Source organism: Mytilus galloprovincialis, chromosome 5 (genome assembly GCF_965363235.1).
Source record: "Mytilus galloprovincialis chromosome 5, xbMytGall1.hap1.1, whole genome shotgun sequence".
Classification (NCBI taxonomy): Eukaryota; Metazoa; Mollusca; class Bivalvia; order Mytilida; family Mytilidae; genus Mytilus; species Mytilus galloprovincialis.
Window position 1 is genome coordinate 19581741 of NC_134842.1, and position 14140 is coordinate 19595880.

Consider the following 14140-nt stretch of genomic DNA (forward strand, 5'->3'; position numbering starts at 1 on the left):
TCAAATTTGTTATTTTATTATAAACAATTTGAACCACAAATAACTTGAAATACTTATAGTAATATATGTATAGTTGATTAAAGTAGCTAAATCAAAATAATCTACTACCCGTAACGGGCACCTATTTATTGTGTGTGATATAAGCGACTATATCAGATTTGTTATTATTTTGGAACCTTCTATCTGTCTATCAGGGCCTGACATACTTACCAAAATGGCAATGGCAGATACTTTATTCTTTAACGGGAAACAGGATAAATACCCGTACCATGTCAACTATCCTCCGAACGTCCCTAAATATCCAAGTTCTCAAGAAATGTTCCGGTAAGTTGAACCACATCTTATAATTTTCTTTTATAAGAATTCATTACATGTACACAATTTACCGTATTCTCTTTTCCACCGTGACAACAGACATTATATCTGATATTTTAAAATAATTATTTTATTTTCTCTTTTTATGCCCCACTTATGGGCGTTATGTTTTTCGGCCGGTCTGTGCGTCCGTCGTTCGTCCGTCCGCTTCAGGTTTAAGTTTTTCAGTGGTTATGGTAGTTTTTGATTAAGTTGAAGTCCAATCAACTTGAAACTTGATACACATGTTCCCTATGATATGATCTTTCTAAATTTAATGCCAAATTAGAGTGATGACCCCCATTTATACGGTCCACTAAATATAGAAAATGATAGTGCGAATGGGGCATCCGTGTACTAATTAAAGGACACATTCTTGTTTTTTAATGTTTTTGATTCCATCAGCATTCTTAACATTTGTTAAAATGTGTTATTATTTAAAAAGTTGAAAAGCCGGTTAATTTCAACTGAAACAAGAGGGTTAGTATAATCATGTCACAGAAGTTAAGCATCATCAAACATGATAGACCTATAACTGCAGTTGTCTGTCGTATATATGCCAAGTTAAAATAGCTCGATCAAGTTTCAAATGATTCAGTCTTGCTCCAAACATAAAAGTAATTGTTGAATTCTACAATCTTCCCTTTTAACACAATCAAGTTAAATTTATGATTTTAGGAAATGTCAAGCAATTATGGTAAGGTATATAAATTTGCATGACGAACATCAGTACACATGTATATATTTTTTCTAGTCACAGTGGAGTTATTTTATAATGCATGGAAAGCTTGGCAACCAGACTGTAATGTCAGACAAAAACGTTTATCTAGTTCTAAACTATTATTATTAATTAATCATTGACTATGACTGTTGTACTAATCATTTTTGCATGGTGATATAACAAGTTTATTAATGACCCCCATTAATATGATGGACTTCTGATGATATCAAAGGATGGATTGTAAATTCATTGTTGTTCTGTCGTAGTTATACTCTTTTAGAAATGTATATGGTACCTTGAAATTATTAATTTGTAAAAGGCTCAATCTAAACGATCAATTTCTCTGTCAAGCAGAATGAGATTCATGACTATGTTCTTTTGAAATTACGATTGTTATTAAACAACTTCTATTTTTATAATCATCACCAGTGACAAGTTGGATGTAGGCAGCAAATAAAGTCTGTGCCAAAATGCGGAAACGTAATACGCCGCTATTGAGAATATATGGAAGTATATACTGCAGTGAATGCAAGCTACACATGTAAAACCAATTTGTGGTGCCTAATTCAAAATAGCTTGAAGTTCATAAGTTGTAACTATACTCTCCATGCACCGATAGATTATCTGATTCAGATTATCTTGGATATATCTGAGATTGTCGTTTCCTCAAGTTCGGATTTTCAATCATGATTTTAGACAACTGAAGCAGAATTAATTAAACTCGATCATCGGATTTATTTGAACATTTCAAGAAAGGACATTATATTATAAGAATGAAAATCTACCATCTTAGTATGGCTGGACTTGCGGAAAATACAGTGTAAGGGGATGCAACCGACTCTGTACATGCACAATTCAAGGTTTCTTGGTATAATACATGTACAAGTACGTTCGGTGAAGACAGTTACATATAATATGCTAAATGTATTTGAACATTAAAGCAAAACTATGGTAAATGACAAAAAGAGAAGACTACGTATTCTAGATTAAGTACATGTATAAAATGCAGACGATAATAGAGACTTCTTGGTGAATATTCACAATTGATCAGTTCATGGAAGTTATATTGAAATATTACTTCCATGGTCAGTTGTAGTACAATTTAACTATCTGTCAAATCTGATAAGTGTTTGTCTTCAGTCTTGGAATGGAAGCCGGGGTTTATTCATCTCCTGTGGAGTGGATCGTAACCCTTGGCTAGCGAAGATGGGGATTAGTAAAATTTCATAAAGATCCATGAAGGCAAAACTTGATTTAAAATCATGGTCCATGTACGGTTACAGGGAGGATGAGCTGATGATATATATAAACACAATTTTTCAGCGTTTCGTTATAGCTTCATAAATAAAGTTCACTGCAGCTTTCATATTATTGCATGACATGCTTTTCACTCAAATAACAACAACAACAAATGCATTAAAAAATGAAAGTAATTGAATAAGTCTTAAAAGACGTAATATATGTTTAAAAATTGATTAGTAAGATCATCCAGAATTTTTCCTGATCATCCAGAATTTTCCCTGATATACATATATAAATCATGTACAAATGAATTTCCAAATGCATGCAATACAGCTTCAATAAAAATTAATAATGGGAACGGGGAATGTGTAAAAGAGTCAACAACCCGACCAAAGAGCAGAAAAACAGGCAAAGGCCATCAGTAGGTCTTTAACTCAGCAAAACATCCCGCAACTGGAGACGGGCTTCAGCTGGCCCTTTACCTAAACAAAATTGTTTACTCGTTAAGCGAAAATAGACAACTTTGAAACATATAAATGACCTCAAATTTACAAAAAATACACAAGACTAACAAAAGCTACGGGCTCCTGACTTGGGGGGGGGGGGCGCAAAAAATGCGGCTTTATGCATTAACTTGCATTGATATTTATTTTGTTTTGTTTTTACAGACGGGAAGTTCCTGAAAAATACACCAGGATAATTGGAAGAAAGTCGACACAGGTAAAATTGAATGACTTTTGCGGTTAAAGCAATTCACTACTAGTACTATAATATCCAATGGTCAATATATCACAGTGAGGGTCCGGGTTTCTTTATTAGAAGGAGGGGGTGTTTGTTTATAAAAGTTAAGAAAATGTATATTTTACAATCTTTCTTCAGTTTATAAAGGCATCGATAACTGTGTCAAACATTAATGAAATTTTACCAAACTTGAACAGAAGCTATTTCTTGATCTAAAGACATAATCCAAAGCAAATTGTTTCGTATTCTTTTGGGTAACGGACTTCGTTTTCCTTTCAGGTTAAAAATATCGCCAAGGAGGATATTTTGCCGGAGCCGGTAAAATAGCCCCTAAGAGGCTATTATGCCGGAGCCGGCAAAATAGCCACTGCCTAAAAATATATGTACATGTATATACTGTCTCAGGTTAAAGATATTCATACATCAATAACTTTGCCAAACCTTTAGGGGCTTATTTTTACAAACGGATAATGAGCGGATGCTTTATCTTCGAAGCTCGTGACCAAAATACAGCCACGAATAACTTTGTCACACCTTAATGTAATTTTACTTAACTTTTAACTCGAACAGAATGTTCGTCATGACAAAATAGAGCAAATGCAGAAAAAAAAACCAAAAAACATTTCTTGTTGTTGTATTCTACTGATGAATGATTAGTCTTTGGAAAGGACACATCACATGCACTTATTTGTATCCATGGGATTCCGAAGGCCAACTATCCGGCCATATATAATAGAAGCTTCTATTACATACGAATAATCGACTTTTCCATGGATATAGAAACAAGTGCCTGTGACACACTTATATAATTATATACTGACAGCAGGAATCGAAAGCGATACACATACAATTTATTCGAACTTTTGTTACCAGTAAAGTCTCTTTTTTTTTGGTGGGAATCTTTTTTGTCTTGGAAAAAATAATGTTTTGCCAAGCAATTCCAATCGATCTGAAATCTGACACTGTTAGTAAAATCAAACTGTGTCACAATTCATTTACTTTTCAGCATTGGACTGACAAATGGTACGATTCTGGATACCCAACTCTAAGAAGGGAAGAATTACCCAAGGTAGCTGATCGACACGAGCCTTGCAACCAACCATGGCAATACCAACTTGGCGTGTCAGCTGTGCCAAAGTGGTCAAAAGAGGGGAAGGATTGGCCTGTCTCTTCCAGATACCTGAAACAAGGACGACCCCCAACAGAAACCACACGCGCCCGTGGCATCAATCGTCTGTCCCTTCCAAAAGAAGAGAATTTCTATCCTTTCTCAAACTATATGACATCGACCTACCGGAAGCCAGTTTATTCCATATTTGGACCTCTACAGAAACGGCCGGTATACGGTGTTACACACCAGCACAACAGACATGGGTTCATGTCTTTTGAAGACTATTATTAAATGCACCCGTTTACAAAACTTATTTTAAACGTTTAAATGATCGCATTTTTATCCCATAGATGCATTTGTGTTCATTTTGCAATATATATATTTTCATTAAAATGTCCAATTTTGGATCGCTTTTTTAAATTTGATGTGAATTCATACTAAATTGTCTTAAAACCAGGAATATCTCAACTGTTCTTTAATTGAGCAAAATGCATTTATTACCTATAGTAATAATAAATATTTGTTGTAAAATAATTAATATATTGTCGGCAATGCTTTTCTAATGACCTTGACAGTTGTGTTTGATATATATATATATGCATTGTAACTTTTTATGGGAAGTTTGTTAGGCAAGTGATATTTTGTTACACGTTTTATTTTTGTTAAGACAACTTTTGCGCGGGAAATTGGGTGTTGTATTTATTTTTTTGAAGTTTTATACAATGACAAGTTACACTTACGATCACTTACCTTTACTTTGTTATTTTATTCTGTTTTCGAATTATTTTACTATGTCTCCCCAAATCTTCTGGTTGGAATTTCCGTCTTCATTGCTTTCCAATTTTAAGCTAGCTTTGTTTTGAAATAATTAAATTGATCTAAACACATCAACAACATTTTTTTTGTGCCATCATTCCTTGACAGATTGAATGTTCCATGTTTAATGACTTGTCTAACATGCACACACAGCTTTTATAAATCTGTCATGTCTATTATATAAATGTAGCTTTATGTTACATTTCTAGATGTATACATTAATTCTTAATAAACATATTAAGTTTATTCTGCTTGTTACTGTTAAAATATATTTATATGGAATAAAATTATGCTCAGTTATCATGTTGTTCTCTATGTGAAAGTCATGGACGACAACTTAATACTACAACAGTTGTTCTCTATGTGAAAGTCATGGGCGACAACTTAATACAACAACAGTTGTTCTCTATGTGAAAGTCATGGGCGACAACTTAATACCACAACAGTTGTTCTCTATGTGAAAGTCATGGGCGACAACTTAATACCACAACAGTTGTTCTCTATGTGAAAGTCATGGGCGACAACTTAATACCACAACAGTTGTTCTCTTTGTGAAAGTCATGGGCGACAACTTAATACCACAACAGTTGTTCTCTATGTGAAAGTCATGGGCGACAACTAAATACCACAAAAGTTGTTCTCCATGTGAAAGTCATAGGCGACAACTTAATACTACAACAGTTGTTCTCTATGTGAAAGTCATGGGCGACAACTTAATACAACAACAGTTGTTCTCTATGTGAAATTCATAGGCGACAACTTAATACCACAACAGTTGTTCTCTATGTGAAAGTCAAGGGCGACAACTAAATACCACAAAAGTTGTTTTCCATGTGAAAGTCATAGGCGACAACTTAATACAACAACAGTTGTTCTCTATGTGAAAGTCATGGGCGACAACTTAATACCACAACAGTTGTTCTCCATGTGAAAGTCATGGGCGACAACTTAATACCACAACAGTTGTTCTCTATGTGAAAGTCATGGGCGACAACTTAATACCACAACAGTTGTTCTCTATGTGAAAGTCATGGGCGACAACTTAATACCACAACATTTGTTCTCTATGTGAAAGTCATGGGCGACAACTTAATACAACAACAGTTGTTCACTATGTGAAAGTCATGGGCGACAACTTAATACAACAACAGTTGTTCTCTATGTGAAAGTCATGAGCGACAACTTAATACCACAACAGTTGTTCTCTATGTGAAAGTCATGGGCGACAACTTAATACCACAACAGTTGTTCTCTATGTGAAAGTCATGGGCGACAACTTAATACCACAAAAGTTGTTCTCTATGTGAAAGTCATGAGCGACAACTTAATACCACAACAGTTGTTCTCTATGTGAAAGTCATGGGCGACAACTTAATACCACAACAGATGTTCTCTATGTGAAAGTCATGGGCGACAACTAAATACCACAACAGTTGTTCTCTATGTGAAAGTCATGGGCGACAACTTAATACCACAACAGTTGTTCTCTATGTGAAAGTCATGGGCGACATCTTAATACCACAACAGTTGTTCTCTATGTGAAAGTCATGGGCGACAACGTATTACCACAACAGTTGTTCTCTATGTGAAAGTCATGGGCGACAACTGAATACCACAACAGTTGTTCTCTATGTGAAACTCATGGTCGACAAATTTATACCACAACAGTCAGTTGTTCTCTAAGTGAAAGTCGTTGGCGACAACTTAATACCACAACATGCATACAGTTGCACAAACAAAAATACATGAACAATATGACAAGAATACACAATTAACATACTAGGCATGTGTACAAACAATGATACATGACATAAATATCTAAAAAAAAACAGACACAACAATACAATACAATATAATATAATATAATATCTCAAAATAAACCAGACAAAACAATAGAAACAATGCAATACAATACAATATACAATACAATATTATACAAAACAATACACAATATACAATACAATACAAAATACAATACAATACAATACAATACAGTACAATACAATACAATACAATATTATACAAAACAATGCACAATATACAATACAATACAAAATACAATACAATACAATACAATACAATACAATACAATACAATACAATACAATACAATACAATACAATACAATACAATACAATACAATACAATACAATACAATACAATACAATACAATACAATACAATACAATACAATACGTGAACTGTAAAACTGTGGAAAGTTTTAAGGCAGTTTATCGCGCGACTAGTTACATTATTGGCGCACACACACTTCCTGGATAAGTTTTACTCAGTATTTTGAGTTCATTTCCAGTATTATACAGATACAGACAGATGTATGTTTCATTGTAATATGTTATTCTGATTGGCTAACTGCATATCACGTGTTATTCCTGAAACAATTGCATTAGACAATAAAATTTATCATCCATGATGACACGAGGTCCCACAATAACGTGCACAGGTGAATTAAATGAAAATTTGATAAAAATCGTGTTTCCATGATTCTAGCTAAAAAAAATGTAATTATAACATGTATAAGTATTGAATGCTTCTTTTTGTAACTTTATAGGATTGTAAAAGCGTTGACCGTGTGCACATTTTTAGTATGAAGCGCTTCATACAAAATGTACTTCGGTCAACGCTTTTACACCCCAATAAATTTACAAAAAGCAACATTCAATTCTTAAATAAAAAAATTATCTATTCGATCTTTATTTATTTCCCCTTTGTTCCGAACTTCTTTCCATAAATCTCAATTCTCCCCCCCTTTTTTTATTCTGCACTGTATGTCCATTATTCTACACTAATACCAATACAGACCTTCGGACATAAGTAATAATATTAGTGGCTATTTTTAAACATAAATATGTTTGCATTATATAGTTTCAAACTTCTTGCACTTATTTCAAAACTGCAACGATAGCCTTACTTTTCAGATTGTGTTGTTACTTTTTATAGATATGAATAAATGCTTTAGGGGATGGCATTAAAAATGAGGAGGTCGGGGAAGTACGTAAATTTTGTATGCCTATCGAATATTAAATTAAATAAAACGTTTTCACATTTGTAAACAATTTTTCTCTTTATTTAATAATTTATGTTGCAGAATATTTATTTAATAGTCTGTCTTGTGCAATTTTATTAATTTTCACCTTTGCGAGGCCAGGCTATTCATTTTCAAATCACCCCTCCCGAAAATCAAATGGTCGTCCCATTACCTAAAATATGTTTAAAATGTCTTATGTTGGGTAAAGGCCTTGGCTCATGTCTATTTGCCCAATCTGTGTATATGACGTCATAGTGATAAATACCCATTCCATGTCAACATGGCCTACAACTATCCACCGAACGTTCCTAAATATCCAAGTTCTCGAGAAATGTTCCGGTAAGTTGAACCGCTATTTTTTTTTTCGTTAGCATTGATTACATGTACACAATTTACCAAAGTCCATTCTCTTTCCAAATTTCCACACTATACAATTGAGAATGGCAACGATAGACAATTTATAATCTGCCATGTAAGAAAAATCTTTTTTTCGTCGCTTTTTCATTCAAACTTTGTGGCATGACAGTTATCAGTTAGAATACAGCAAATGCATTATCAAAAAGTAAAATTATATATAATAAAAATTATATTTTTTTATAAATTTATCTTTCACGGTTTGAATGTTTTTGTAAGCCAACACTAATTTGTCTTTATATAACAGACATAAAACCATGGGCAAATGTATGTGGAAATGAATACAATACAGCTTCCATGCATTTTTCAGTGCCATCAGTTGGTGTCCGTCATTATCTTAAATTTTTTTTTAGATTTCCTCCTTTGATCCAATCAATTTTAACCAAACCTTGTGTAATGGATATGAAATTTTGTTTTATTAACTTTAATGTCTACAGACCAATTATTTTGATGTATCTATAATTTTCATTTATTCTACTTTTCTTTTTAAATACTTTCTCTGTTAAATTTATCATGAAAAATGACAAAATAAGGAATTTGAATTCTACTTCAGTCGGAGTCGGCCTTGCACAGGCCTTCGGGCTTCTATGAAAATTATCCCACTGGAGGCAAGAGTTAGCCACCACTTCAGGTGCCGACTTTAAATAAAGATTACTTTACTTTAAAGATTACTTTAGGTGCAATTCGCAAGAGTTAGTTATCCTTTCTGGTGCAAGTTTTAGACGAATCAAAAACCTACATATAATTTGATATAATCCAAATAGTCAATTAAACCCTCATAGAAGATATTATGCTTGAAACACATATTTATTTATATTAAATTCTGTTTGAAGGAAACTATGAAAGAAGAAAACTTCAAATTACAAAAAATGATAAACAAAATAAAACCTAAAGACTGACTTAAATAGTCAATTAGACTAGGTATATAATGTTTACCTTTTGTTTTGTCGGAATCTATGGAAGATAAAGAAGGTTTTTACCAAATTTTGTGTTTTTGACTTTCAACTTAAAATTATAATAAATTTGAGAATGGAAATGCCTTTTTTAATGGGGAATGTGTCAAAGACACAACAACCCAACCAAAGAGCAGTCTAGACAACAGGGTCTTCAATGCACCTTTAATAAACAAAATTGAGTCTCACCAAACTGAATTTAAAAAATAAATCAATGAACAAAATCGCCTGATGACTACTTATTGAAATTGTAGTTATTTGATGACGATATTTAACCATTTTTTGTCTGTTTTTTTGTGTGTACTTTTATCTTAAAAATTGTCATAAAATGAAAGGGATAAATAGACACCTTAAAAAAAGCAAAATTGATACGCAAGACAAGATCAACAAATATGTCAACTTTGCCAAATCGTCCGACGACTACTTGTTGGGATTATTGCCCTTTAATGACTATTTTACCATATTGATGTTTTTTTTTATCATAAAAATTATCTTAAAAACTTTATAGATATAGATACAAAATTAAACAAGCAACATTTATCAGCAAGACTAGATTTACGAATTTAGAACATTTACCGTAATCGTGAGTCGACTCTGTATTGAAGTCAATATTGTTCATTGTGTTCCCATTTTAAGTGTTTTTGCATCATTTTAACTTGAAAACTAAATAGATAAAGTTTCTCTATATGAAACCAAAATGATTCAGCAAGTTAAAGACTTACAAATAAATCAACATGACCGAAATCGGCAGACGATTCTTGCTTTTGCAATTTTTATCTATTTTTCGTTTTCCCTATCATCACGAAAATTATAAATAATATACAAACACTTTTAAAAATTAAAGATCTGCAAGAGATTCCGCGGAACCCATGCCAGTGTCCCGCCTACGACTGCTGCTCTCAGTGTAAAAGTGTACTGAATATTAACTTATAAAATGATAAGTCCATTCGAAAATAAATATTTTTAAAATTTTACTCTGAATACTGCATTTTGGTCATAGACAAGCATCTGTCAAAATTTCATAAAATTCAACGAAGGTTTGGCAAAGTTCTTGTTGACGGAAATACTGAATCTGAATGTTAACTGTAAAAACAAAACTGGGCAATATATAGTTGAATATATGGAAAATGAAAATAAATATTTTCAAAATTTTGCTCTTAATATTGTATTTTTGTCAGAAACAAGCTTCTGTCCAAATTTTAAAAAAAATCCACGAAGGTATGGCAAAGTTATTGATGTTTAAAAAAGTTTTATCCCAAAACTGAACCTACATGGCGACGCCACCGACGTGATGGACAACGTAATCTATGATCGATATGTCTCGCTTTCGCAAAATAAATTTCGCAAGCTCGAAAGAAATTGTCAAAATTTTCAATTAGGAAAGTTGTGCCAAAATCGTTAGAAGTCTCTCAAGAGTAGTTATTGCCCTAAAATGATGGCATTTTCTACCTTTTTTTTTTAAGTTTTGGACACTGAACTAACAGAAGATAAAAAGAAACTCTTAATAAAAAAAATGAAGGATCAGTAATACATGTACAAGATACAAAGTCTTTTGTCATGAATTTTATTCTTGTCTACAATCACGGAGATTATCTTCGCTGAAGGTGGACACAGACCAAGGAGAGTGACAAAGGCTCTTTTTGACATATTCCTTTTGTTGCTTTTTTGCATGCAGAAACTATGATAAATTGATAGAAACTTGAAATGCCATGGTTATCTACGCAATAATATACGCAAAACATCATACTAGTCATTCATCGTTGATGCATGATCTACAAAACAAAACAACAGATGAGCGTTTCATGATCTAAGGAGCCTCTTGTTGGTGTTCATGATATTTTTTTTAATTTTTGTTTGCAGACGTGAGGTTCCTGAAAAATACACTAGAATAATTGGAAGAAAGTCGACACAGGTAAAATTGAAAGACTAAACTTTGAGGTTGCTTATGTATTTCGCTGATATACCTCTACCCAACAATTATTGCTCCCGTTTGAGATCAGACAGCGATACGACTCAAAAAGTGAAAAAGTCGGATTACTATCCTCAATTATCTGGAATGTCCTATCATTGTCTGAACGCAGTCGTTTAAGTTCGTAACAAATTCCTACGGGTCGGGAGGGATCCGAATAGTTCGGCGAAGTACCCCGACAGTAATGCGGGGTTCACACATTGCCGATTATTGCTCCCGTTTGAGATCAGACGGCGATACGACACGAAAAGTGAAAAAGTCGGATTACTATCCTCAATTATCTGAAATGTCCTATCATTGTCTGAACGCAGTCGTTTAAGTTCGTAACAGATTCCTACGGGTCGGGAAGGGTCCGAATAGTTCGGCGAAGCACCCCGACAGTTAGGTGCGTCCCGTAACATTCGGGGAAACTCAGCCGATTTTGTCTAGTCGAATTACAATCGCGTCTATGCCGTGACAGATTCTGCTGTGTGTCGGATCAAAATACTAATAATGTTCTGTGTATTCTGGACGGTGTCCTGTGGAACGGGAATGATCTGGAGAAACTTTTCATTGCTGTTTTTCTGCCGATTGAGTCCAGATTGCATCCAGATCTTGTCGATTGCGAACCGTTTTTGCCGAAACCGTTCCGCGGAACAGTCCCGTTATTAATAAGAAATTCGCCAATGATATCCACGTCAGTGTCCCGACAATTACAGAATACAATACGACTGAGACCAGACAAAACCGTTTGCAATGCGATAGAGCGGACCGTGATAGGATTTCGTTCTGACAGTACCTAATCATCCCGAGTATGCCGACAGTTTTCAAACGGATAACTTCCGTCAGCGTCGGTTCACTGTCTGGTCACTGTCGGATCTCTGTCGGATTACATTCGGTAGAATCGGGACGCAGTCGTGACAGACTCGGTAGAATTTTACCAGGCGAAATATACAAATTGGATAAGAAGCGGATTGAACACGGGATTATCGGGATAAATTCGCTTGGAAACGGTTGAATATCGACGCATCCTGAACAATATCTGATTGTTGTCGTGATTAAGTATTTGTTTTACAAATTTTAATTAAAGTTTGAATTGCCATCCACGATTCACAGGATCTTGATCAGACTTTTGATAAATTTTAAAATGAATGGTCCTGTCAAGGACGGCAGTAAAAATCGCGAATGTGTGACCCCAGCTTAACGCCCGTTTACAAATAATACGTATATGAGGGTCTGAATTGTGGTAATCACCATTTCTGCATTCGTTGATTTTTACACCATTTTCTCAACAACGACAACAAATATTTTTGTTGTACATAATTCTATAAATCCCATCCAAACCCAAATATATTTTAAGACATGAACATAGTATGAATTATAGTACTTCTTTATACATCAGCCAAGTTATAGGTTACAAACATGGAATCCAAGATTTCACCTAATATATATAGTACAGTTTGCGATGTTATATATATATGGTTAATTCTAATTCGATAGCTAGCGCGTTCTTCTCGTTGATATAGTATCTAACTTTAATATTTGGGGACATTTTTTATCGACTTGCAATCTACATTTATTAAATCTTCCATTGCAAGTCGATAAAAAAGTCCAAATGGAAGTATGATCTTTTAATACTAAGTATTGAAGACTTGATCCCTTTGATAGGCCTCTAGTCAAAATACCACACGTGAAGATAGTCGGTAAGATAAATTCGTTACACGGTATGCCAGCCCTAATATGAGAGCGAAGCTCGAATCCCCATATGGAATTTACTGACCCCATATATATCGTATTAGGTCACTAACACACCATGTAATTAATAATATAGCCCGTTAGTCGTCTATGTTCATAAAAAAACATATGACCCTACAGCTGTTGGATAGTAGTGGCATATGTTTTTTAAAATGCACATAGACGATTAACGGGCTATACATCTGACCTATACAGTCGAGACCATATTATGGTCTTATGGTCTTGTTTACTAAAATATGTATCTCTGAGCAAAATTATTCTGTTTTATAATTCATTGATTTTTTTCAGCACTGGACTGACAAATGGTACGATTCTGGATATCCAACTCTTAGAAGGGAAGAATTACCAAAGCTAACTGAACGACAAGAACCTTGCAACCAGCCCTGGCAATACCAACTAGGAGTGTCAGCCGTGCCAAAGTGGACCAAAGACCGGAAGGATTGGCCTGTCTCTTCCAGCTACCTTAAACAAGGACGACCACCAACAGAAACCACACGCGCTAGTGGCCTCAATCGTATGTTCCTAACCAAAGAGGAGAATTTCTATCCTTTCTCTAACTATATGACATCGACCTACCGGAAACCAGTTTATTCCATATTTGGACCTCTACAGAAACGACCGGTATACGGTGTTACACATCAGCACAACAGACATGGTTTCATGTCTTTTGAAGACTATTATTAAATGCACCCGTTTACAGTATTTATGGAGTTATAGATGATCGCATTTTTGTGGCATAGATGCATTTTTTTTTCATGTTTGTGTGCCTTGTTTCCTTAACAGATCGGATCGAATAAGCGTTATATGTTTAATTATTTGAACATTTACAAACGGCTTTATTATGTGTATATTTTTGTAGCTACATGTTACATTTCTAGAAATAGACAGTCTCTTTTGTATACATTGAGCTTACTATGCGTGTTGCTGTTAAATATATGTACATTGAATAAAAGTATGTTCTTTAATCATTTTGTTCTTTTTGTAAAGTGTGTAAGCAACAACTTGCCACAACAGTTGCACAAATAAAAATAATAAAGTACA

The 14140-nt window shown here is 34.0% G+C and overlaps 2 protein-coding genes across 2 annotated transcripts; both read left to right on the forward strand.

The window, feature by feature from the left end:
- The first annotated feature begins 129 nt into the window (after positions 1-129).
- LOC143075340 (uncharacterized) lies at positions 130-5285 on the forward strand. Its single transcript, XM_076250728.1, has 3 exons — positions 130-324; positions 2986-3037; positions 4065-5285. The coding sequence occupies exons 1-3, from the start codon at positions 215-217 to the stop codon at positions 4458-4460; spliced, it is 558 nt and encodes a 185-aa protein (XP_076106843.1). The 5' UTR covers positions 130-214; the 3' UTR covers positions 4461-5285.
- A 3001-nt stretch (positions 5286-8286) lies between these two features.
- On the forward strand, positions 8287-14064 carry LOC143074379 (uncharacterized). Its single transcript, XM_076249865.1, has 3 exons — positions 8287-8368; positions 11257-11308; positions 13388-14064. The coding sequence occupies exons 1-3, from the start codon at positions 8310-8312 to the stop codon at positions 13781-13783; spliced, it is 507 nt and encodes a 168-aa protein (XP_076105980.1). The 5' UTR covers positions 8287-8309; the 3' UTR covers positions 13784-14064.
- Positions 14065-14140: the final 76 nt, after the last annotated feature.

Excerpts from the sequence above, each read along its gene's own strand:
- LOC143075340 (XM_076250728.1), top strand. The coding sequence starts at position 215 with ATGGCAATGGCAGATACTTTATTCTTTAACGGGAAACAGGATAAATAC. Across the intron at positions 325-2,985 it reads AGTTCTCAAGAAATGTTCCG|ACGGGAAGTTCCTGAAAAAT; the intron begins GTAAGTTGAACC and ends TTGTTTTTACAG. Across the intron at positions 3,038-4,064 it reads TTGGAAGAAAGTCGACACAG|CATTGGACTGACAAATGGTA; the intron begins GTAAAATTGAAT and ends TTTACTTTTCAG.
- LOC143074379 (XM_076249865.1), top strand. The coding sequence starts at position 8,310 with ATGGCCTACAACTATCCACCGAACGTTCCTAAATATCCAAGTTCTCGA. Across the intron at positions 8,369-11,256 it reads AGTTCTCGAGAAATGTTCCG|ACGTGAGGTTCCTGAAAAAT; the intron begins GTAAGTTGAACC and ends TTTTGTTTGCAG. Across the intron at positions 11,309-13,387 it reads TTGGAAGAAAGTCGACACAG|CACTGGACTGACAAATGGTA; the intron begins GTAAAATTGAAA and ends GATTTTTTTCAG.